The 26,479-nt window shown below is 40.5% G+C and overlaps 1 protein-coding gene and 1 long non-coding RNA gene across 4 annotated transcripts in view; one reads left to right on the forward strand and one right to left on the reverse strand.

Moving 5' to 3' along the window:
* Nucleotides 1–589: 589 nt before the first annotated feature.
* Nucleotides 590–26,479, reverse strand: part of RALB (RAS like proto-oncogene B) — a 53,369-nt gene continuing 27,479 nt past the window's right edge. Inside the window, exons 1-5 of one of the 3 annotated variants that reach the window (XM_042469454.1) lie at nucleotides 23,034–23,227; nucleotides 10,121–10,287; nucleotides 6,824–7,032; nucleotides 3,199–3,376; nucleotides 590–2,164 (exon numbers count right to left, since the gene is read on the reverse strand). In XM_042469454.1, coding sequence (XP_042325388.1) covers nucleotides 2,045–2,164; nucleotides 3,199–3,376; nucleotides 6,824–7,032; nucleotides 10,121–10,234 — 621 coding nt within the window. In that variant the 5' untranslated portion in view covers nucleotides 10,235–10,287; nucleotides 23,034–23,227 and the 3' untranslated portion in view covers nucleotides 590–2,044. Of the gene's footprint in view, nucleotides 2,165–3,198; nucleotides 3,377–6,823; nucleotides 7,033–10,120; nucleotides 10,288–12,593; nucleotides 12,616–23,033; nucleotides 23,228–26,479 lie in introns of those variants that run through there. The other 2 variants (XM_042469468.1, XM_042469463.1) reach the window with 2 other exon arrangements.
* Nucleotides 23,610–26,479, forward strand: part of LOC121931572 — a 152,972-nt gene continuing 150,102 nt past the window's right edge. Inside the window, exon 1 of the long non-coding RNA XR_006104169.1 lies at nucleotides 23,610–23,743. This is a non-coding gene — a long non-coding RNA (uncharacterized LOC121931572). The remainder of the gene's footprint in view (nucleotides 23,744–26,479) is intronic.

The raw sequence follows: 26,479 nt of genomic DNA on the forward strand, positions 1-26,479 counted from the left end.
CTTTCCCATGTTCACCCTCTTATACATATCCCTCGCTTTCCCAAAGGAGGATTTAAGAGCCTATGTGATGCAAAAATATGCATGCATAATTTTAGTATTGTTCTATTCATACGCATACATACGTAAATTTGAATCACTCAAGATTTGTTTTTTCCCTCTGGTGAGAGTTCTTATTTAAACTTCTCAGGTAGCTTATTTTTTTTAATATCACAGCTGATCATACTCAAGCACAGAAACACTTCTTAAAACTATCTGGTCACTTACTTTTGACTGCAGTTTCTCAACCATTTCTGTCATGTCTAGCACCACATTATAGCAGCAGCGGATCTCATCATGATGCTGCTAACACAATCTTCCAGATGTGTGAATCCGTTGAGAAGCACAAGCTTCCTCTCTGCAAATTCTGAGCTTACTGTGAGACCCAAGGAAGTGCTTTTCTGAACAGTTAGTAGAGATCACCTACATCAAATGTCCAACATGTCTTATTTGTTTATTCTGCTGTCAGAGCTACTTTTAAAAAGGGGGGCGGGGGAGCTCATTCAGATGCATTTAAATTCACAATATAAGCAATGACAACACCACAAGAAGCAACTTTTTAGTGAATGTATTTAGCTGCCTTTTACAGACCATCTCTCTATGATTCAATGAATAACTGTAAAAAAGTTTTCAGCAACAGGATTAGTACAATTTGTGCAACAGCAATATGGCAACTTTTTTTGGCAACATCACATAATTAACCCAAGTGTCTTATTTTAAAGGATAATTATAAAATCTGCCCAATTCCTTCACTTAATCCCACCTGCCTCTGTGTCATAATTTCTAGGGAAATGTTAGTGAGTACACCTCCAAGGAATACAACATTGCAAAGACTGCAGTAACTCATTACCAGAAGACAGCATAACCTAACATAACAGCAAACTACTTCTGTGCACAGCACCATCTACCAGGAATATTTTCTACATAAGCCTCTTAAATTTTCAAAATTACAATTCATTTTAAGAGAGTGCATGCAGAAAAAGCTACTGGTAGACTGACCTCTCATTGGACCACACCCTTCCACTTTAAAACATGATTGAATCAAACTTATGAAATTTCACAGTGTGACTTCATTAAGAAAGAAATATGTTTTCCTATTAAACACGGAATGAATCAAAGTCCAACAATTTCTATAGCTTCAAGACATGATTACAAACCACTGCTACACCACAAATTGTTGGGGGTTTTTTTAATCTAGTTTTGGCAGGCAGGGTGGAATTATTTGATGGGGTAAACCTAGGAATTCTCCCACATTATACAATACCTTGTCCATTTATCCACTGAAAAGCTGAAATTAAGATCATAGTAAGCTGGAAATACAAGTCAACAGAATATAACTACTAATGTTCTGAAATTTTGCACTCAGCTCAGGAATACTGCAGTGATGACTCAGGTAACAACTCCCTGATGAGTCTTTGCTTTCAAATGGCTACGCCTTTTGAGTCCATCCAAAATCTTCACAAACAGTAAAAGTTGACAGCATCATAACTTATTTAACACCATTGTGTGAAAATGTTAAATATCAAGAAGATCTCAGTGTGTCTTTTCCCTTTTTAAAGAATGGCTAAAGGCCTTTACTTTTCTTTAGGAGCACCAAAATTGAAGCCACTTAGGAAAGGCAGGTAACTTTGGTTGAACTTCAGTGAAAATTAGCCACTTGGAAAAAATACTGATGGAGAAGAATCTGTAGAGAGAGCGTCATTGGAAGCAACATCAGGAGATAAGTTCAGTGTGACCATATTGCTATCAGGCAAAGAGATGGTGACCAAAGAAAAATTTGGTGGCAATACTTTTTTGCATTGATAGCTGCTTTCAAAATTCATCCCCTTCAGCAAACATGGATTTGGTGGTGTTCAATTCTTAAATCAGGTTTTACACTTTCAAAAAGGCTATTATGTGAATGGAAAAACCTACTGGGATCAGATTTCTCTTTGATCGTCCTGTTCTCTTTCCTTAGTAGTAAATGTCTTGTTAATTTCATGGCCTATATATGTACTGTTTCTAAAGATCACAATAAGCAACATCTTTCTTTAAAACTCTTCTTGTTCTTGCTGCTTTTCTTGCCATTCTTGTCTTTGTTTTCTGACATCTTTTTGGCTCGAATCTCTCTCATTAAATCAAAGAATACCTGAAAAAAGTAAAAAAAAAAAAAAGACAGTAAGTAACAATATTTGTGACTTTCCTATAACACAAAACAGTATATTTTTGGAACTCCTGTTTTAATTAGATTCAAAGTCTAAATGTAACAATTAAGAAAAAAATATAACCAGTAGATCTGTGTAAAATATTAGTTCATTCACAGTGAAGAGAGAGCAATTTCTGTCAGGATCATCAAATACAAACATGTCACACAAAGATCACAGTTTAGTACAGCATGCACAGATTTGGGATTAGGAGTACTCATCTGGAAGAATTTCACATGACTACAGGAAGCATTAACTGAAGAAACTGTTTGTACATATATTGACATTAAATCAATTTAAGAACTTGGATATACAGCACTTTCATTGCATTGAATTTCTTAGAAACAGAATTCAGAGATATAGCTGTGTTAGTCTGGAATATTGTAGCACCTTTGAGACTAACTGTGCAAAGAAGTTGTAGTGTAAGCTTTCATAGACAGTATCTGAGGAATTAGTCGTGTTTATGAAAGCTTATGCTACAACATCTTTCATGCAGTTAAGTCCCAAAGGTGCTACAAGACCTCTTCTCTTAGAAATAGGCTTGCTTATAAGATTCTCAAAGCTCAGAGAGTGTAAAGGTGACTCAAATAATAGAGATTAATATTCAGTCAAAAAATCTGTTTCAGAAAATTTGGGAAGAGCTGATTTTAGTATCTCTATGCTTCATTAATATACTATGCATTGCTTACTCTAGGCTCATACTAAAGCAAGCTGAACCATGCCACATTTTGCATATTGCAATTCAGAGAATAACTTTAAGAGGAAGAATGTCAGCCAAGAAAACATCAGCCTCTTAGTAGGTTTCCCCTCAAGTTCTTTGATAGTATCATAGTGCTGGAAGGCTATTATGGTGGCTATCCTGAAATCCTCCATAACACATGCAGATCATGCAAAGGGATTGGCAAGAATGGATTCCTGCTTGCTAACTCCAACTTGGCAACTTATTATGGAATGCTGCTGAAAACAACTGCAACTTTACCTTATCTACGTTGGCCCGGGTTTTTGCCGATGTCTCTACATACTGCACACCCCATTCCTCTGCTTTACTTCTAGCTGCTTCTACTGGCACTTGTCGGCGGTCTTCTAAGTCAGATTTATTTCCCACCACAAGCAAGGGTATTTTGTCCTCTTCGGCTTTTACACGCAGGATCTGTTCCCTGATAAGCATATTAAAAGCAAGAGAAGTTAGATAGTCACAACAGTAATGTCATATATAACGTAAAATACATACACATAATAAATCATGTATTAGTAACCATGGTTTGCCAAGGCATTATGACAGTATTTAAATTAAAGCACTATACAAAGATATTAAAAAGGAGGCTAATGCAAACAATGGTCCAGTTGTTTGTTGTTGTGGTGGTCCAGCTGGACCTAATGAATAAAAAGGTTCTTTAAGTGGAAAGAGATGGTTTTGCCTTCCAATTATTTCAGTAATCCATATATTTTTTTTTTGCATTTTGCATTTTTTAATTTTAAATTATTTTAAATCACTCAAATACAACAATATATGCTTATATGCACATAAACCACTGTACAGTCCTCCTAGCTTTACCTTAGATTACTTGTTTTTGTTACACAAATAATATTTCATACAGGTCTATGACTGGCAAAATGTCAAACAGACAGGCAGACCAGCCACTACTAAACGAAAAAGAAAAACATGCCTCATTAACACTCACAAAAAAGAACCGAGTGTATTGCTTAGTGACATTTCTCTTTTATATTTACATCATTATATCCTTTTGGATTCCAAAGTTATGCTCCAAATATTGTAATACTGGCAGCCATTCCTTTGCCAGTTTGTCTTTGGATTTATTTCTAATCATAAACGTTAATCTGTCCATTTCTTTTACTTCTTGCGGTTTCAAAATCCACTCTTCCCAGTTTGGAGGCTCTTTATTTTTCCACTTTCTCGCTATCACTAGCCTTGCTGCCGTCGCAAGATAGAGCAGTACCCTCCAGTACTTCCTTTTTATTTCACTTTGGAAAACAGATGTCATATTTAACAAATACAATTGTGATGACATAGTAATCTGCACCTTGAATATCTTTTGAACAGTTGTGTGTATTTTTCCCCAAAATTTTTTAATCTTTTTGCAGGACCACCACATATGGTACAATGATCTGGGTTCTTTGTTACAGCGCCAACTTTTCATATCAGGAAGATATATATATAGATATATAGATATAGATAGATAGATAGATAGATAGATAGATAGATAGATAGAGATATATAAAATTTTGTTGGGGTTAGGTACCATCTATTTGATGTCTTCATAAAGTTTTCTTTTAGATCCTGCAATGCTGTGAAGCTATTTGTTTTCCTCCAGGCCTTCAGTAATCCATATTGTTAAAATCCCCAAAAAACTATGCTTATTTTCAAATTAAAAGATGAACTAAAATTACAAATTCAACTTAGATAATGAGGAAATTGAAACTGTAAACATTTCCCATATCTTAGATCTAACATTGATCAGAAGAGAGACTGCAGTCAAAAAATCAGAAGAAGATTAGGAATGGAAGGGCAATTATGAAAGAACTAGAAGTCCTGAAGTGTAAAGATATACAGCTGAACACCAAGCCATTGTATTCCTCATCACCATATACAGATGTGAGAACTCGACATTGAAGAAAATAGATAGGAAGAAAATTAATTCATTTGAGATGAGGTGCTGAGGCTGGCCAAAAAGTGAACAACTGGGTCCTAAAACAAATCAAGCCTGAATTCTCCATAGAAGCCAAATGACTAAACTGAGGCTGTTGTACTTTGGCCACACCATGAGAAGGTATGACTCATTACAAAAGATAATGATGTTGGGAAAAGTAGACAGCAATAAAAAGAAGGGTAGACCACATGCAACATAGATAGACTCAATCAGAGTGACAACGGGCTTGAGCCTACAGTAGATGAGTAGAGAGACAGAGGATAGGGGGGCTTGGAGACATCTCATTCAAAGGGTTGCCAAGTGTCAAGGTCAACTCGAAGGCAGTTAACAGCAAAAAAATTAAAAAGGAAGGCTTTCTTCTATGCCTCCCCCCCAAAATACCTTCACCCAAAGAAACCCCCAAAATATTGTTCTTTTCTATGTCAGAATTTATTGTGAAAACCTAAATTGACACAGTGTAAACTTAGGCAGGTTACAGAACGCCTGTTTGGGGTGGGCTGCACCCGCCCCTTTCCCCGGGGTATCGGGGCCTCAGCGTCCAGAGCGGCAGCCGCTGAGGCCCTGATCTGCCGCTTTCCAGGCTGCGGGGAAGCGGCAAAAGGCCCCTTCCCCGCAGCCTGGAAAGGGGTGTCCTTGGGGCTTCAAGCCCCAAGGACACCCCGCGGTGGCAGGGAGGAGGAGAAAGGGGCCAAGCTTGGCCCCTTTCTCCTTTGGTCCACTGGGCACAGCCGTGTGAAGGCTGCGCCCAGCAGACCAAACCAGGAAGGAGCTCTTCGGAACTCCTTCCTGCTCCGCGCTAAGGGCGCACTAAGTGTTAGAGGCGGCGCGGTCGTGACGTCCTCATGGCGGCGGCCGTGTGGAACGGCTGCCGCCATTTTGTGCACGCAGAGCACGCACTAGGGTTAGGGGGTGCAGAAGCACCGCCCCTTTCTAACCCTAGTACACGCTCCGCGCGTACTTTCCTGCCCGTTTGTAACGGGCCTTAGAGTTTTTGCTTAAAATGCCTGCTTATTAATAACTAGCTTATTTCCAGGGTTTTGTCTTTCAACATACAAAGCTGCAAGCAGCCTAAACACGATGGTTAGCAGACCACCTTCTCAAATACATGCTGAATCAACCTTCAGCTCTTCATTGAAGGCCTTATTAGGCTACAAATACTAAACACAATTTTTAAAAAACCACATAAAACCAACAGTAAAATATAATACTATGGCACTCTACAGATGGGTGCAATGGGGAGCCGTTGTTATGTGCGAGGGGCGTCGCTTCCAGATGCCACTCGGCCCTTGCACGTGATGAGGGCGTCAAAATGGCGGTGCCCTGCTTAGCGTCCGCATGTCATGATGCCATTGTGATGTCGCGAGTGAGCCATTGGGGCACTGCAGTGTCACAATCGCATCGCAAAAAGAACCCGCTTTTTGCAGGTTCTTTTTGCTGCGTGAGGAAGCCATGCGGTTTGTCCGCTGCAGCTTCGTTGCGCAGCAAAACAAGGCGCGGGCAGACCACCTTTTTTGGGCAGTCTGTACCCCTACTGTGAAATCATTAAAATACACTCATATGAGTACATTCTTTCAAATATACAAATTAAAAAGTCATGATTTAAAATTTATTGGGTAGGTCTGCCAGAAGAAACGTGTCTTTAATGACATTTTAAATGCTGTCAGCATTTTCAGCTGTCGTATCTTTTCCAGCAGGTCATTCCACAGTCTGGGGGTAGCACACAAAAAGGTACTCGGAGAAACTGTTGCCCAGTATAGTCCTAGCCAGTTGGAACAAACATTTCCAACTTTGTCAAAACCTCTTTATGTACTCATATGAGTGTATTATTTGATTTTTTTATACCACATCCCATTTTTGTACACAGCACATTGGTTCTGATTGCATCAACAACACAAAACCTAAGGGGAAAAACAGTTTGAACAGATCACTGCTTACCTAAACTCAGCTGTTGCTGTGAAGGATTCAGGCTCAGTTATGGAGAAAACTAGGAGAAAACCCTCTCCACTACGGAAGTAGTTGTCTCGAATAGCTGCATAATCTTCTTGTCCTGCTGTATCTAGAATATCTATCTGGACTTCTTCACCATCAAGAACTACCTTCTTTCTGTAACTGTCAGCCTTGGTAGGTTCATAGTCTTCAACAAACTAAGGAACATAAGAGGTGTAATTAACTGAGGAGCAGTTCTGCTCCTCTTCTAATGCCAGATTTGTGCCTACTTCTCCTCATGCACTGCTTAAATGCTGTGATTTTTACATGTTAAAACAACAAGAATCTAAATTAAATAGGCATGGCAAGAAAATTACAGATGACTCATCAAATGACCATCAGTGTGTGCCTGGACCAATGTTGCAAAGTTATGTTTACCTTGCAGTCAACCTCATATAGCTCCACAATGAAAGCCAGCATACAGCTTATATGCCTCTTTAAACATGTGAACTTAATTATAACATAATTATGTTGATCTCCCCACCTCAAAAAAAAAAAAAACCTCAGCAAACCTGGTTTTGAAAACAAAAAGTAAAGCTATATTGTCAATGTATCATTTAGAAGATGCCAGCCACAGCTGCTGGCAAAATGTCAGGAATAAACTCTTCTAGAACATGGCCTCACAGCCTGAAAAACCCACCAAAAACGACTGTATTTTCTGGCGTATAAGACTACTTTTTAACCCAGGAAAATCTTCTCAAAAGTCGGGGGTTGTCTTATACACTGGGTGTCATCTTATAGGGCAGGTGCTGAAACCTCCAAGCCGGACTGGAGAATCTGTGGTTGCCGCATATGGTGGGGGGAGTTCAAAAACGGCCACGGCCACATCCCCGCCATTTCGCCGACCGTATGAAAGCAGCAAGGGCAGCACTGTACAAGTATGGTAGAATAAAATCCACTCACCAGGATTCATGGAAAGAAGTGACTTAACGTGGTCCCAATGACTAGGTGAGGGGGCACCTCACCAGGAAGGTGTAAGTGAGGGTGGAGCAAGCTGCAGGCACCCGGGATGCCCAGGGTATGGAAAAAATATCACTCTGATAGTCTTGGAGACAGGGAGGGCTGGGCAGGCAGGGAGAGCTGACCAATCCAAACAGGCTTTGTATACAGCAAGTTTTCCTGCTAAGTACTTGCATGTCATAAGCATTTAAATTAAAATTACCATATTGAAATCAAATCTTATGTTTTTTAAAAATTTTATTTGATGTGCATTGGAAGAGAGGTGGTCTTATATGGTGAGTATATCCCAAACTCTATATTTTAACTGGAAAAGTTGGGGGTTGTCTTATACACCCAGTCGTCTTATACGCCGGAAAATATGGTATTTAGAAGAATAGTTCCTCTTACTTTTGGACACTGGACATAGAGATAGACAATCTATCTTTTTCAAACCTACTACAGACTGTAAATCCACATTACATGATTCTTCATTTTTACCTAGTTTATTTATGTCAGAATTTGCACTATGTCCAGACAATATCAATTCAGTCATTAAACAAGAAGAAGGCTGATTTGCTACAAATACAGTACGCTTCTGGCTGATGGGATAGCACAACACAGTTTATTCGTTTTGAGGGTTCATGTTTGTTGCGTGCCATTAGGAGAATTCTTTACAAAGATTGATATGTTGTAAGTAACATTTCTAGAAGCTTCTTAGTCTAAAGATGCAGATTTCTACAAGAAGAGTAGGATAGTGGCACCTAAATAGGCACTTAAAACACAGAGGATGCTCTGTATGTTGATTATGCTTGGCAATAAAACTAGTTTCAACATACAGAAGACAATGAAACGTTTCAGTTAGTTACCTGTACCCCCAAAAGAGTTGCTCATGCTGATATGTGTTCTGTGGGCCATTATGCCTAGGGAAAGTTTTACATAACGGAGACTTGAGTATCAGATGACTGGTAAAGAATTTTTATAATGTTATTGAAGCTTTCTTGATGGCCCAATTAAATGAAAATAATTACAGTCACTTAGTTTTAATTTGTTGATGCTGCTACAGACAAATCATTAGCTCATCCATATAGATGGGATGATCAAGATACTGTATTATTACAAAAAGAGGCACAATGTGTGGATCTGAGTTTGGACAGTGTTATTTACTTTCTGTTTTAGGATCTGCATATATGTTGGTTTGAGTCTCAGGAATAATTACCTTATAATAAGAATTTTCATCATGCAACATGTCATTAAAAATAGGTCACCTTTTTAGATTCAGTAATTTCTGCAGTGTAAGTTATGTACTTTTACTGGAATGTCTTAAAATTACATCATTTTCATGGTGGCAGACATCACCAGCCTATCAATTAAAAATCAGAGTTAGTGGAGTCCAGATCCTTTTGAACTGGCCACTGCACAATGTGTACATATCTGTATATATGTGTGTATGTGTACATACACACACACACATGTGCACACACACAGAGTTTGAGTCTCCCTTACCCAGAACTCTAAATCCAATACTGTACTCCAAAACAAAAAACTGTTTTCAAAGGTGGCTGAGATAGTGACCCCTTTTACTTTTTGATGGTTTGATGCAGACAAACTCTGTTTCATGCACAAATCCATAATCCAAAAAAATCTGAAATTCAAAAGTATTTTGGATAAGGAATACTCAACCTATACTGTGCATTACAATGTTCAGTCAGACACACTATACTTGTTCAACATAGTAGATCCCTATCACCTTATGAATAAAAATGCTGCACACAACCATTTAACACTGAATTATATATAACATTACAATTGCTGTCGCTTGCTTGGTGAACAACCTATATGGGGCTGAATCCAATCCTCCCAAGACCTCCTCCCTCTAGCCACCAGAAACTGTTAAAGCAATGTCAAAACCAGCTTTGTAGACATGCCATTTTTTATTGAGTTCAGATGTCAATCCAATGGAAATGTTGATGCTGCATTAACATGGCATTGCAGAATGTACAGAGTTCTGGGTAAGAGTAACACTTGATATTATCTTTAGCACTTTTAGAACCCTTCACATACACACAAACATAACAAACGATTTGAATCTAAAGATTTCTTGTGGAAAGGGACTTTATTGTCGTAATGAACAATTCTGTGCACTGATTGTTTTTTTAACTGTTTGAGTGTTACCAACTAACAAGAGTGTGGAAGAACAGGATAAAATAGTTTGCTCTTCCAGGAAGTATCTTCTACCAGCCTACTGAAACTTATTGCAGTCATTCTACTGAAATTTAAGATGAGCACAAGAATTACAAAACCTCTTACCTCATCATACATAAACTGAAGTGTAAGTGCTGATTTGCCCACACCACCACTGCCAACCATGATTACTTTGTGGAGGGCCAGGGAACTCTGGTTTTTTGTCTTGCTAGCAGCCATTGTTCTGCCTTGCTAGCAGCTGTTCTCAGGTTGCACAACAGCAGACTGATAAGCTATGAATCAAGAAACAGAAATTATGCTGAATGACACAAACCAAGTTTTTTATTTTTAAGAACAAAAGTAGACATTTTTCAGTGTCATCTGAGGCCATAGAACAACAACAAAATATCTATATATTGAAATACTTGAGAAAATAAAGAATGGCTGCTTTCAATTGCTTTCTTGCTGGACAAAGTCACTTAAGCAGCAGCTGCATGGCAAGTGCAATGAGGAAAAGGACCAATCTTGTCCGCTCAACTTAAAGCAGAATCTGTGAAATTACTGGGAGAACCAACAGCACTATCTTTCCACAATGGTGAGACTGCATGCTTCTGTGAGGCAACAGCCTATGGTGACGGTGGTAGAGTCTCCTATATCTGACAAACGTTTGCTGAAAAGCCTGACTCAGGGACAAAACAGACCGGCACAATATGCTGTCTTGGGGGTGGCATGGGGTTTAGATGATGCATGCCCTGACACAGCCCCAAGCTAGTGGCACATTGCCCGCCCGACCAGACAGCGGGCATTGTTATGGTGCTCCAGTAGCTGGGCGTTCATACACCACAAGAGCTCAGAATAGTCGTGGCAGTGGCAGAAAGAGTGCCCTTCTTCTGGTGAGAAAAAGAGCAGCCAAAAAAACTGGATTCAAGCCATGGTGTGCAGTTGCCAAAGCTCCAATCCAGTGCTCAAAGGTGTGGCATTAAGCCACCCCTATACGGCCATCTGTTTCAGCCATTAATGTGCTAAACATCCACTGGGCAACAGCAGTAGTGTGGGGAGGATAATGCTGGTGGAGGATCTCTCAGAGACTATAGCAGTAACAGCATAGCTAACAGTAGACGGTACTGCAGAAGAGGCAGCATGGTAAATACCTTTTGAATGGCTTTTACCACAAAAAACCTATGATAAGACAATCCAAAATGAAATTAGAGACAGTGTCGGAAGATGACAGACACTCTCAGGTTGGATGGCACTCAATGCACTATTGGCACAGATTATGAACTACTAATATAAAAAATAAAAGCTAAAGAACAACACGAAACCAACTATCATGTCAAAATACAACCAGAAGAACATCTCTGTAGAATTTACAGATCATGTCAAAAATAGATTTGCATTATTAAGCCTAATTGACTGGGAGCCAGAAGAACACTGGATTGAAACCAGAGACATTGTCAGGGAGGAATGCAAAAACATACTACATTTAGCCAAAAAGAAAGGGAAGCCCTAATAGATGACAGAAGAAATTCTTCAAGCAGTTAAGGACAGACAAGAAACCAAGGTGAAAGGGGACAGAAATAGAGTCAGAACTCTGTATGTAACTGCTCAGTGACTTGTGCGGATGGACAAGGAAAGCTACTACAATAATCAGCACTAATATCAGACTTGTCATTATTACATATACAGACCAAGGAGTCAAGCCTCATGTGAGGAACAAGCAGATGACTATGGAACCCAAACTTAGCAATAGGTTCAGCCCATTTTGTAAGGAGTCCAGGCGTAGCTAAATACAGCATTTGAGTTGTTTTTGTACCATGGTGTAAGCATTTGCTCTGCTTCTTTTCAGAATATGTTCCTTAAACAGTACTTTCCCTGAGACATCTTATTTTTTAAAAAAACAACACTGCATGTAAAAGACACCAAGTGGGTAATCATGATTACATAAATCAATCAGAAGAATATTACAGTATTCCAGCACTGCCTTAAGTCTGAGTCATAAGGAAAAATGATTAGGAGGACTGGAGGAACTAATTTTAAAATCCTCAAAATGGCTTCAAGAGCAGAAATTTTCTTAATTTACCCAGCACTTTCACAAATTCTACTGTAAGTTGTGCAACAGGGTTGGCCCTTTTCCTCAATGCACTTGCAATGTAGCTGCTGCTGTTTCAGTTACTTTATCTAGCTAGAAAGTAATTGAAAGCAGCCATTCTTTCAGAACAGAAACCAAGGTCTTCGATTCAACAAAGACAGAAACAGAAGTCCTTTGTGAAATCCTTCTAGTACCCAACTTTAAAAACTGATTTTAACTGAAGATAAATTACAAGTTGCAATAGCAGTATGTTGGATTTTATACCCTCAGAATGTGTGTGGGGCAAAGGGATTTGCTAACCACAAAATCATACGGATCAGTGTTTCAAAAATTCAAAATTTTGTAAATCAGTAAAGGTTGTTTAAAGACAGTGTTAAGATGGCAATTCCCTTTCTGATAGCCACATGCTCCTAGGAGATCCTAGGAGACAAACCCTGTCTACTCTTCTTTTATATGTCAGAGAACTTAAACATAATAGAGATATCTCAATTAACGTTTATTGCTACTCACCTACTGTATCGGAAAATGTGAAGGGATGGAGGCATTAGGCTTACTTCACATTGGACACTGCAGATCTGCAGAATGCCAGCATGAAATAAGATATCCAAACTTTCTGGGGAGGGACAGGGATGAGCAATGACCACAAAATAGCTAGCTGTCCTGTTTAGCAATCTCTGTGAGTGAAATTTTAAAATAATCTTGATAAGATACTGAGTGACATGCTATTTCATTCTTCAGTTATGGTGGTGAATTAGAAACCTACAGATAACAGGTACTGCCACATTTTCATCACCAGACTATTCATTTCTCATATATGCATTGTTAAACAATATGTGTGCATAAATGTGTGAATGTAAACCTGTGTTCCGTTACAACATTAATACAATAGTCAATTGTGATTTACTACCTAAGAGTTCCATGTAGTCACTTGTATTTAGTAATACTGTACTTGCCAAATAAAAGTGGAAATTCAAAGGTGGCTGAACATTTCTTTAATCATTCAAGAGTACATTTATGAAAATGAATCATTCAGAGGCATGCTATGAAATTAGGGTCACATTGTTAAGTACCAAACTATTAATTTTAAGTCATGGGATTGCTATTTATATATTATGATTTGTTACTTACATTTTCTGAGAGCCGCTTAGCTCTCAGATATTCACCTTTTGCTGCTCTGTGTGCCTAAATAAGATTGCTATTTTTGCTTCACTCCCCACATCACTTAACCATGAACAATAGGTCTGAACAATCAAAAAGCTGAAAGGGTAATATCTTATGTACCAGAAGCATACATAAAATTGGAACAAAGTTAGACAATTATGTCTATTCTTATCTTGCAGTGTTTAAATGGAAGAGTACTGCAACTCAGACCTGAAGCCTTTTATTAACTGAGAAATTCAACTAAAGTCAATGTAAAACAGCCTTCCTAATTTGGTCCAAGTCCTAGTTTTGAAGTATATACATCCCCACTGCTCAAAAGGTGATTTTACTTTAAATGTAAATTGCTTCCTTAAGCTAGCTGATCAAAAATGCTGAGCAATAACCAAGGATACCTGCACATTCCCATATTAAAAATCCCACACACAAAATGCTGTTGCCATGGCTACTTGCGATCATTCTGCCTTATCTGTTGGGACCATATTATTATTTACTGAAGAAACATCCTAGCTTTTTTGTGTGGGCATGAACAGTCAAGTCTGTTCAGTGACCAAACCTAAAAGTTAGGGAAATAGCTGCTCAGTGCTTATTAGGGATACCTGCTAAGTGTTTGCTGGTGATGTAATCAAAACCCATATATTAAAAGAGGAAAAACTAGTTTATATGAAATCATCACCAACAGCTACCACCCAGCTCTGGTACTGAAGCAACTAGCCAATCGTACAGAATTGCACTTCACCAGTCCAAGCCTAAATGTTTAGCCAGGCAACAGTCTGTCTATGTTGGTGCAATCATTTTCCTAGCTAGTTTTTCTTTTCTTAGCACTGATTAGCTGGTGATTGGGATAGGGCAAGAACAATTTCTAAAGCTGAAACATCACAGTGCATATGAATTCCCATACGCCAAGTCAACTCACAAAAAGGCTGTGACATGTAAGTGGATTAGATTACTGTATATACTCATGTATAAGTTTATAAATTTTAAGCAAAAAATTAACTGAAAAAACCTGAGTTGACTCATGGGTCAATGTAAGTACTGTATTTTAACTCTTTTTTTAAAATAGAGAACCATCCCCTGGTGACAGGCAAGAGCATAACCTCTTCTGGAAGAAGTTACCCTTTCTATTCTCTCATTCATCCTTCCTTTAGTATGAGCACAAAATGCCTGCTGTTCCTTGGCATTGTTTTCTTTGCTTCATCCTTTTTCAGTGACCCCATACAGACAGGCCAAAATAAAGCTGCTTCGGGTCACTTTGGAGGTATGCTGTTTAAATGATGCATGTGTCCTAAGAGTCCAGAAGCCGCGCCAAAGCCACGATCCAGTCCCAAGTGACCCGAAGCAGCTTTATTTTGGCCTGTCTGTATGGGGCCAGTGTTTCCCAGACTTTGGCCTTTCAAGTGGACTTCAGTTCCCAGAAGCCCTAGCCATCTTGACCAACAGTCAGGAATTCTGGGAAATTAAGTCCAAAACATTTGGAGGACCAAAGTTTGGAAAACATTGCTTAGATCCTTTGTTACATGCCTCAAAGTTTTACCATCAACTTACCTATATGTCACATCAAAAGCCATTATTTTGGCTCCAAAACCTGCCCTCAACTTATACATGACATCGACTTATAGTCGAGTATATACGGTAAATAAAATAACCACTAAAAAGATGCTGCAAACAACAACAAAAATCTAACTATTTGAGAATCTGGGCCAACCTTCTCAAATCTGGTGACTTTTAGATGTGCTGCAATTTCCATCATTCCCAGACAGGGATGGCAATTACTGACTTCTGATGATTAGAGTATCCAAATATTGATTCAGTCTTCCCCAATTATTATCAGTATTTGGGTGTGCAAGGGTTTTATTCTCTAAATCCATCCTTTCTAGGGCTGCATCTGTACTGCAGAAATAATCCAGTTTGACACTACTTTAACTGCCATTGCTCAAAGCTGTGGAATAATGGGAAATGTAGTTTATTGGGGCATCAGAACTCTGCCAGAGAAGGCTAAATGTTTCACAAAACTACAAATCCTGTAATTCCACATCACTGAGCCATGGCAGATAAAGTGGTGTCAAATTGGATTATTTCTGCAGTGTTGATATATCCTAGGTCTCCTATATAGACTCCATCCCAATCAGAATCTTATCTAGAAAAAAGCAAGAGAAATAATTCTGACAAAGATGGTGCCAAAGGGTTCTGCTTCTTAACAACAGTTGTGTGAAAAGTGGTGCTCCTTTCTTAATAACTTTACCCAAGGCACATGCTAATTTTCATCAGATGATGAAAAAGGAGATGTTAGACCATCAAAACTAGTTTTCTTATTAGGTAAACCATAAGTCATCTGTACGGATAGGAACTGGGATTATGGTATGTTATATTTAGGACAACACTGGCAGCCTTCAATCGTGTATGGTTTTTATTAACAATTTTATTAACATCTCTAATTTTGTTTACTTTTCTTATTTGCAATACATTTGTTTTTCTGCTTCCTCATTATGATAACCTATAACAGAAGGAGAATAAAATTGACTCTCCTGATACAGGTTGAGTATCCCTTATCCGAACTCCTTGAAACCAGATGTGTTTTGGATTTCTGAGTTGTTGTTTTTTTCAGATTTTGGAAAATTTGCACATACATAATGATACCCAAGTCTAAACAAAGAATTTGTTTATGTTTCTTATTGTTGTTGGGGGCCTTACAGTTGTTTCCAACTGATGCAACCCTAAGGCACACCTATCATGGGGTTTTCTTGGCAAGATATGTTCAGAGATTTGTCACTGACTTTCCCTGAGGCTGGCAGCATGTGACTTGCCCAAGGACACCCAGAGGGTTTTCATAGCTGAGCTGGGAATCGTACACATATATCTTATACCTATAGCCTGAAAGTAATTTTATACAAAATATTTTTTATAATTTTGTGCATGAAACAAAATTTGTGTAAAGCTGAACCATCAGGAAGCAAAAGTATCACTATCTCAGTCACCCATGTGGACAATTTTTGATTTTGGAGTATTTCAGATTTCCAGATAAGAGACATTTAACTTGTATTAAACATCTACAGTTCCCATCTTGTCTCACCAGTGGTCTGGCTGACAAGACTTGACAGCAATTGGAGTTCAACAACATCTGATGGGACATAGGTTACCTAGCCATTCACTCAACTTCAACTCAGTGAATTCATAGATAGATTATCATGCCGCATGTTTAGAATTGCTATTTCTGAATCAGTATTAACTCATGCAGCAAATTCAGCTCTCCATTTTCACAGAGATCCATGCAAATTGCACAGACATCACATGATGATCCACGTGAGATCAAGGACCCGTTCACATTACACAATTTACCCAAAAATAGAGATTTATGATCTGAGGATATTGGGGGGTGGGTGGGAGTGGAAGTCTATGTGATATTTATTTTCTAATTAAATCTCTGCTCATTTTTTCTACCTTAAGACTGTTAAAAAACAAACAAACTTGACTTATGTCTGGGGGATCTTCCAACTTAGCAAATCCTCATCAGAGAAACTGAACTGGTGTGTGTGTGTGTTACAGAATGCATCAGCAAAAGTTATTCATACCACTTTCACCAATTCCCTCTTCCTACATCCATCAAATCACATCTCAGGCCCTTATCAGGGGTTTCCCAATTCTCCCTTCAAGGCAGAACAGGAATCTGCACTGGAATGTGAAACAGGAAAACTATGCTGTGCAAATGAACTTTGTTCACACAAAGTCTGGACTCTTGCTATTTTGCCTCCAAATTAAAAACAATGGGAAAGGTCTTTAGCTTTGGTCCATACATCTCTCTGAAAGCCCACCTGCAGGTTGAGGCATCAAGGCATAGATTTTTTTTTCTATACAAGTCACATGCCAGAGAACGATGAAATCTCTTCTCTCCTAACATTTAGCTATGACAATTATTACTTAGCGTAACTGAAGCTCTGCTGTATGACACAGCTGCTGTTTATAAAATTTAGAAACAAGTCTGTGTGAGCCTCAATCTTGTATATTCTCCCTGCCCCGTTCCAGCAGAATAACCACATAGTGGAAACTGGTAAATTGTCTCATTCAGTTAACCACAGTTAATTTTAATCACCAAATGTGATTTAAGAAAACAAGCCAGGCTCATAAGCCATGGCCTGAAGCTGGCTTAATTCTCTAGACCACTATTAAGACTAACCACAGTTTATTTGAGCTCAGAAACTAGGAACCACACTTACTTGAACATGGAACCCAAACTTTCTCACCTCCTCAAATGAATAGTGTTGTATGAAGCAGGGTGAACATGAGCATTGAAGCTCATGAGTGTGGGTTTGAATAAGGCTATTGAGTTAATGGTTGCTTTTCTATTTAAATAAAACTCATGGGTGACTTCCAGTCCCAGTCCTGGGAAAAGAGCGGGATACAAATAAATAAATAAATAAATAAATAAGAGGCCAGTATGTCTGTCAGTTTCAAGGAAATATCTGATTCCATGGATTCTTTATGCACAGATTCATGCATCCACGGCTTGAAAATATTCAGAAAAATATATAAATTCTAAAGAGCAAACCTTGAATTTGCAGATTTATGTAAAGGATACAATTTTATTATGCCATTGTATTTAATGGGACTTGAGCCTGTACAGATTTTCGTATCCACACGGGGGTCCTGGAACCAAATCCCAGCAGACAGCAAGGTCCCACTGTGTCGTTGTCAACAAGATCATCCACTGAGTCCATATGAATTATCTGACTTCCCAACTGGTTGCTATTATGTTCCATGATGTCTACAGTATATGTAGTTTAATATTATGAAGCTGTCACCAGTTTCTTAATACATGTATTATCATTAATTCTGTTGTCATTTTGAGGGAGACTCCAATGAAAACAGAGGTATTGGGAGGTGATGTTCTGGGAGATGAATGGGGCTATTTTTGTATGTTTTCACACACTTAGGGAGCTTTTCGTGTGGTTTTCAGAGGAAGGTCAATAGTAAATCCCACGAAACCTTTACTTTTTAACAATGGAAGCAGTTTGGAAGGTTTGAGGCGACTGGCAAGAGGGCTTCAGTGGCTGTAAAACTGGAAACCAGAGGCCACATGCAACTGAATGGCTGCACTTTCCCCACTCCTATTCTTGGTCGTGTTGGGAGATGAGAAGCAGAAGGCTCTCTCTTTTTCAAAGCAACCAGTTCTGCAGTGCAAAAAGTATGTGGCTTTTTTTAGCCAAAGGGTTTGGATTATACAGTACAAGGTTTATACAGTCTAGAAGCATACAGGCACCATCCAAGCCCTCTGGGCACAAAGGCCACATACCTTTCATATTATAAAGACTGTACTTAGTAAGAAGCCAATGTTTTGTCACGTTCATGATTTTACACATGCTTCTTTAGGAAACACAAATTTGACAATTTAACAATAGACAAGTGTGACATTTAGAAAACATTTTCATTAGCAATAAATTCAAGACTTACTCCACAATCTGACAGTGCAGATTATTCTCCCACTACTTTTGTATCAATAGGAGGAGTAATAAAGATAGGAAAGTGGTGGTGGTGGTAAGAGATATTGGGTTTGCTCCACTTTTCTTTTATCGTTATGCATTGATCAGCTAAACTGAAGCAACCAAAGTAAGCTCAATTACAACCTCCTGTGGAGATTTATAAAGCTGTCAGTCTTGGATATGTTAGACATAAAGGCCTAGCAAGCAAGAAGTAAACATTTGATAAATATTCAATAGTTAACAACTGAAGAAGCCACTGACTATCTATGTAAACAGCTGCAGAAGGAGTGTAAGTATTAGGAGTCCAATTAGCTATGACTCAATGTTGGGCTGTTATCACATGTTCAATAGAAACTGTACTGCATTATGCACAGAGCAGGGTTTGAAGTTAGTAAGGCAAACCTCATTTTACTGGCAACAGTTCAGGTCACAATCCAGCAAGAAACTATGTAAAGCTATTGCACAGAGCAGTTTTGACAAGCACTGCAAGTCTCTCTCTATTGTAGCCTATACAAATCTTATTTTTCTTAACATTTGTTCACTGTCCTTTTGCCACATGATTAACACAAGGTAACTCTACAGCGCCAGCTGGTAAGCCACAGCACTTAGCTACCTTGATGATGATGACGTCAAAAACAGTGAAGGCAACACTTCGCTCAGTGTTAACTAGACTGAAGAAGTGCAATGCTATTTCCATCACGTGTATCTATGGCTCCACCAACTTGAGCAAAAGTTGTTACATGAAGTTTCAAAGGTACAGCTGTGCTAATCTAGAAAATCACTAACTGAAATATGTTAACATGCATCTGAGGAAGTAGGCTGAAGTCTACAAAAGCACATACTGCCAACTTATTTCTTTCAGTTAGTCTCAAAGGTGCTACAAGGTCCCTTTGCATATGTGAAAACTGTGAGGATTTTTTTTTGGGGGGGGGGGAGGATCAGACCAAAAAAGGCTGCACTTCTAGACTAACTAGAGCGTCCCAGGTTTTCTTTTTCACTACTTATCCTTATAGTTTTTGCCTTGAGTAGAAACTGCAATTGTGGGATTACTCAGCATCAGTTCAAATGTCCAGTTTATACAGTACAGATTAAATGTCTCTTATCCACAGTTCCAAAACCCAAAGCTTTTTTCATGGGTGGCTGACATAGTGACTCCTTCGTTTGTTGATGGTTCAATGCACGCATACTTTGTTTCATGCACGAAAATTATTGAAAATGTTATATAAAATTACCTTCAGGCTATGTGTATAAGGTGTATGTAGGACATAAATCAATTTTGTGTTTAGACTTGGGTCCCATCCCCAAGATATCTCATTATGTACAAATCCCCCAAAATCCAAAACCCAAACACTTCTTGTTCCAAGAGTTTTGGATAACGGAGACTCAACCTGTAGTACCTTAATCCATATTCCAGAAATAATCAAATCAGCAGAAACAATAAAACATTTCAGGCCAGATATATTCCTGTCTCTATTAATGTAGATAACTAGAGGTCATAAAGACAGGATTCTGAATATTCCTGTCCTGTTTTAAATATGGCCTGTTACAGACCGCCCAAAAGGGGCAGTGTCAGGCCGCTGCCAGTTGCAGCGCGGAGGAGCCGCAGCAGCCAAACCGCACGACTCCTCCGCGCTGCAAAAAAGGAGCGTGAAAATCGCGCTCCTTCCGGCAACCCAGAAGAGACATCGCAAGTGCCAAAGCGTGACGTCTCTTCTGGGTTGGGACGTGCAGACGCAGAGCGTCCGCTACGTCAAGATGGCGGCCGCTATCTTGACGTATCGGTTACGCACAAGGGGCAAGGCGCGTCCGGAAGCGCCGCCCCTCGCGCATAATCACGGCGCAAGGATGGCATCTCTTGGGCCCATCTGTAACGCGCCTATATCTGTATTAAACTCCTGCATTGTATCCTCAAGAAAGCTGTATACACAACCTTCACAGACCAACAATGACTTCTGTTGAAGCTACTTTGTCTTTGAACATCCTTCATTGCACTCTTTCAAAAAAGGAAAAAGGAAGTCTAATTTTCAACTGTGGTGGGAAGAAGGAGTTATATGCAACTTCTATTATGAAGAAGCGTGACCATATGTCCTCCTTTTCCAGGACATATCCTCCATCCCAGTCTTCTGTCCAGGAGGAATTCCACAATGTCCTCCATTTGGGAAGCGTAGGTTTACACTTGCATTGGTACGTTCAGCTTTTACAGTATTTAGTCATGTCCTACGTTTTTCTTGAATGACCGACCACAATCTGCTCACCCTGATTGTAAAGTTTTTGTAATGTTTTTATCTGTGAGTTTCCTTGGGGCCCCTTCTCTGGGAGAAAAAAGGTGGCACAAAAGTGAAATAAATAAATAAGAATAGAATAGAATAGAGTGAGGCTACACAAAGCGCAGCCTCCTCCAGCGCTTTCTACTCCGCCTGCATGCATGCCTTCCAAACCCCAGGACTAGTCAGAGAAACCACAAGGCGATCCTTGCTCTGTTAGACCAGAGGTCCATAAAGTCCCACATCCTGTTTTTAGGCCATCCTGAAATGCAGGACATGAACCGTGTTTCCAAGTGATGATGATGATGATGATTAATAATAATAATAATTCTGCCATGCAAATTAAGCTAGCATAACAGCCCGCTTTTTGCAGACGGGGGCTATGGGAGACTAGAGGTGGGAGGGGGGGGCAATGAAAGCCACTCAGGCTGCATCCACATTGCCGAAATAATCCAGTTTGACACCACTCTAACTGCCCTGGCTTGATGCTATGGAATTCTGGGATTTGTAGTTTTGAGAGACATTTAGCCTTCTCTGTCACAACAAACTACAGTTCCCAGGATTTCCTACCACTGAGCCAGGGCACTTAAAGTGGCGTCAAAGTGGATTATTTCTGCAGTGCAGATGCAGCCTCAGTCTCATAAAGCCAAGGCAGGTGGAGAGTCTGAAGGTGAAGTGTCACTTGCCAAAAGGCAGCTGGGCCCAAGACTTCGAAACAGGGACTTTCTTATCAAAATGAAGTCGCCAAAACTTCCTCCATTGTCACCTCACACCTGGTTGCTGTTTGTTTTAAGGACTTGGTCTCTGGATTAGTAGACAACACGTATTGCAATCCCTCACCCCCCAAATCCTACTGCGTTACTACTGCTTTCCCCCCAGAACTGAGACTCAAAGCTGCTTGCAATTTAAAAGCACAGTATTGTACCATTAAAAACACACACAAAAGCGACTGTTAAAGCAGGAAGCCAAGGAATACAGAAAAACATTTAATTTGGTTGTTAAACGACAACAAGAAGAAAATATGTATGGATATGTGTACAATAATAATATATGATTTTGCCTTTATTTTAAATGTATGTATTAAATCTCAATAAAAATATATTTAAAAAACAGAATTTAACTGTTACGATATTAAAATATTTACAGTATTAAAACTGATGACCTATTAATAAAACACAATTAAAAAAAGATAATTTACTGTAAAGTGATAAATCCCACCCATCTTCCCCTGAATGAATGGATGAAGGTGGGTTCTGTATCAGGGATGACTGTTGTGTGGATTTGGGGTGTTATTGTACCTATGGGTTTCCAAAGGAGACCACTTCCTGTGTTGTTGTTGTTGTTGTTATTGTGTGCCTTCAAGACATTTCATGGGGTTTTCCTGGCAAGATAACCATCACAAAACATTCATTGTGAGAAACTTTCACTCCCAGCCCATGAAACTGGAAATAACCAAATGTAAATGAGGAGAGCCCACAGGCAGAAGAAGCTATGGAAATAGATAAATGAACATAATACAACCCCACAAATGCAGATACACACACACACACACACACACACACAGATTAAAGAAGGGAGGCAAGGAAAGGGGGGCAAGTAAGTGACCCAGAGCCAGCGTGTGTTGGGACTAGGGCTCAGAGGAGGCCTGGGTTCGAATGCTGCCCACAGAAACCCATGGAAGGGAGTCACACTCTCTCAGCCTCATAGGGTGGCAAAAAAAAAGTCTCCGAAGAAACTTCCCAGGTAAATATAGGTTCATGACAGAGTCAGCCCTAAGTGGCCTGGGGTCAGAAAGGACTTCTTGAAGGCACGCAGCAGCAACTAAGCACACACACACAGCCACAGGAGAATGGCTTGGTTGTGTAGTTGCATAGGGTAACACAAAAGCCCCTTTCAGACAGACAGGCAGCAAAGGCAGCAGCCTGGCTTTTGCACCCCTTTCAGTGGAAAGAAGGGAGGAAGCCTTTGAACTGGCAACACCAGTAGCAGCATCAGCAGCATCAGCAGCAGCCCTTCCTTCTATCCTTCCTTGCTGTGTGTCTATGTCTTCTTACCTGAGAGGCTGGCGCCCGAGGATCCCTTCCAACGCCTCCTCTCTGCTTCCAGTGTGCAGCAAGCAAGAGCAGCAGCAGCAGCAGCAGAGCCAGCCCTGCGCGCGCGCGCGCTCTCTCTCTCCTTTGCGCGCTCACCCGGGCTTCTCGCTCGCGCGCGCCCCCTCCTGTCAGTCTCCACCCTTCCCCGCCTGCGCGCGCAGCTTCCTTCTTCTTCTCCTCCTCCTCCTCCTTCCCCTCTCCCTTGGCTAAAGCGACCCTGGGGCTGAGAGAGTGTGACTGTCTCGCTTTTATTTTTATTTATTATTTTAATATTTTTAATTTTATTTTTATGCCCCCGCTGGGACTCGAACCCTGGACCCTCCACAGGCTCCCTGTCCAACGCCCAAACCAACCGCTACGCCACTCTGGCTCTACTCCTGAACCAGCCCCTCCCAGTCTCCCTTCTTTCTTTTTTTTTTAAATACAGTGGTGCGCGCGCAACCCCGTTTAGCCTTTTGGCTCTTCGCCCCGCCCTTTCCTCGCGCTCGCGCCCGCGCGCCCTTAAGTCGCGTACTGTCTTTAACCGCCGTTGAGAACCAGCTCGTGAAGAGTAGAGCAACGGCTTCGGCCGCAGTCACGTGTTAGGTCTTGTCCAATTGGAAGTGGAGGGTGTGAAGCCGAGGGCGGCATAGTTGGAACGGGCAAAAGGGAGGGCAATATTAGGTACCTAAGTAAGTACCCTTCTGAGAGAGAGAGGAGGGCGATTTAATGTTAACACTATGAGCTGAAGTGAGAGGAGGCGAGAGTTCCCTCTGTCTGTGTGGGCCATGAATCCCAAGGGCCTGTATTACTTTGTGATATATTTTGCATGTTTTGGTGGGTAACGCCCTTTGAAAACAGGGGTGGTGGCTGGGCAAGAGGTGGAACAACTGCAGCCTCAGAATTGTGTAACAAATGTACACATTACGCACGCTTCAAACACTGTAAAAACAAGGGCGGCTAAGGCTGAGTCCCAGGGATAATCTAGTTTGACACCACTTCAACTGCCTTGGTTGCTATGGAATTCTGGGAATGGTAGGTCTGTGAGACATTTAGCCTTCTCCGGCAGAGAGAGCTCTGGTGCCACAGCAAACTACAATTCCCAGGATTCCACAGCACTGAACCGTGGCAGTTGAAAGCGGTGTCGAACTGGATTATTTCCAGTTAAGATGGAAGTGATGTGAAACAGAATAGGGCAACTATCCTGACACTAGTTGTGAGGAAGAAGGACTCTCTTCGGCTGTTGTTTCCAGGACAAGATACACACCTGCTGAAATTTGCTCTTCTAGGCTAAAGGCACAAGAGCCCTGTCCTCTGGCATATAAGAGAAGTTCAACTTGAAACAGAATACTGTAGTACAATAACATCCACAATCCACACAACAACGGCCTGTTACAGACTGCCAAAATAAAGCTGCTTTGGGTCTCTTTGGAGGTATGCTATTTAAATGGTGCATGCGTCCTAAGAGTCCGGAGGTTGTGCCAAAGCCACACTCCATTCCTAAGCTCCGGAGTGCAGCTTTTGGTGCAGCTTCCGGATTCTTAGGATGCATGCATCATTTAAACAGCATACAGTACCTCCAAAGAGACCCGAAGCAGCTTTATTTTGGCAGTCTGTAACAGGCCAACGATACTTTTATTGACCAACCAAAAGGCACAAAAGACATGATGCAAGCTTTCGGATACATGATGCACTGCCTTCTTCGTCAGGCAAAGGGGCTGCAAAATCAAACAGGAAACATAAAAAATTCTTTCTCCTGTTTGATTTTTAACACCTCTGTCTGATTAAGAAGCCAGTGGAGCTTCAAAATCATGTATTTTGTGCATTTTGGTTGGGCAATAAAGGTATCGCTATTGTGTGGAGTTCAGATGTTATTGGAATTTTGCTGTACAGCAAACACAACTGCCCTGCATATATTTGAAACGATGCTATTGTGTACACCAGCTTTTCAGAGCCAGTCTGATGTAGTGGCTTGAGTGTTGCACTATGGTCCAAAACACACTGCAAAAATAATCCAGTTTGAGACTGCTTTAACTGCCCTGGCTTAGCGCTAGGAAGTCCTGGGAATTGTAGTTTATTGTAGCACTATTGCTCTCTGACAGAGAAGGCTAAAACTCTCACAGTTCCCAGATCCCGGGGCCATGGGAGTTAAAATGGTCTCAAACTGGATTATTTCTGCAGTATGTTTTAAAGTTTTGATTGAGGAGACCAGAGCTCAAGTCCCAGCTCAGCCATGAAACCCACTGGGCGACTTTGGGCAAGTCACACACTCTCAGCCTCCTCAGGGGAAGGCAATGGCAAACCTCCTCTGAACAAATCTTGCCAGGAAAACCCCATAATAGGATCACCTTAGGGTCGCCATAATTTGGAAATGACTTGAAGGCACAACAACAACAACAACAACAACAACAACCAGACTCTCATTTTTCAAGGACAATACTATTATCATGCTTTGTGTTGTATGTGAGGATCTTTCCTGTACAAAGAGTGTGTGAAGATCAAGCTACAATTCATATTGAATAAAGGACAATGTTCAGAATATAAGCACCATTTTTTACATGCTAGTATGCTACATTTTTACGTCTTCCTTTGAAAGTACATATAACAAGCTGAACTTTTGTGGCCAAGATAAAATGGTGCTCTGAATGAACACGCCAGCTTTCCTCCCCATGGTCCAGGATGATTATAAAACTCAAAGTTTCCTCAGAGGTCACCCACTCCAATCCTCTGCTAAGGCTGCTGTCACATAATAATGCATTTTGTACAGGTATTTTTAACTTTAAACCAGTCTTATTCCAGTTCAAAATGGTTGTGGAAGTCCGGCTGGAAAGATTACAAAATGAGCTTTAGATACATGCTCTAGACCAAGGGTAGGCAACCTTTTTGAGCCGGGGGCCGGGTTGCTGTCCCTCAGACAACTGGGGGGCCGAAGCCAGGGGGTGGAGCTTCCACCCTCCGGGGGCGGAGCCGCACATGGGGGCTGGAGATTCTACCCTCTGGGGCGGAGCCGCATGCCAGGGCGGAGCTTCCACTATCTGGGGCGGAGCCACATGTCAGGGGCGGAGTTTCCACCCTCCGGGGGCGGAGCCGCATAATAATAATAATATTTGCAAGAAGCTACTAGGCAATGCCATAACACAGGAAAAATGCATGCACACTGTCTCAACCCAGAAAAGATCAAGCAAGTCCATGTGGGGGGATTTTGCAAAGAGAATACCAAAGGATAACAACAACAATAATAATAGCAATATTTGCAAGAATGGAAGCGACTAGGCAAGGCCACAAAACAGCAAAAAATGCATGCCACTGTCTCAACCCAGAAAAAAGCAAGCAAGTCCATGTGGAGGCATTTTGCAAAGAGAATACCAAAGGATAACAACAACAATAATAATAGCAATATTTGCAAGAATGGAAGCGACTAGGCAAGG

Source organism: Sceloporus undulatus, chromosome 1 (assembly GCF_019175285.1).
Source record: "Sceloporus undulatus isolate JIND9_A2432 ecotype Alabama chromosome 1, SceUnd_v1.1, whole genome shotgun sequence".
Taxonomy (NCBI): domain Eukaryota; kingdom Metazoa; phylum Chordata; class Lepidosauria; order Squamata; family Phrynosomatidae; genus Sceloporus; species Sceloporus undulatus.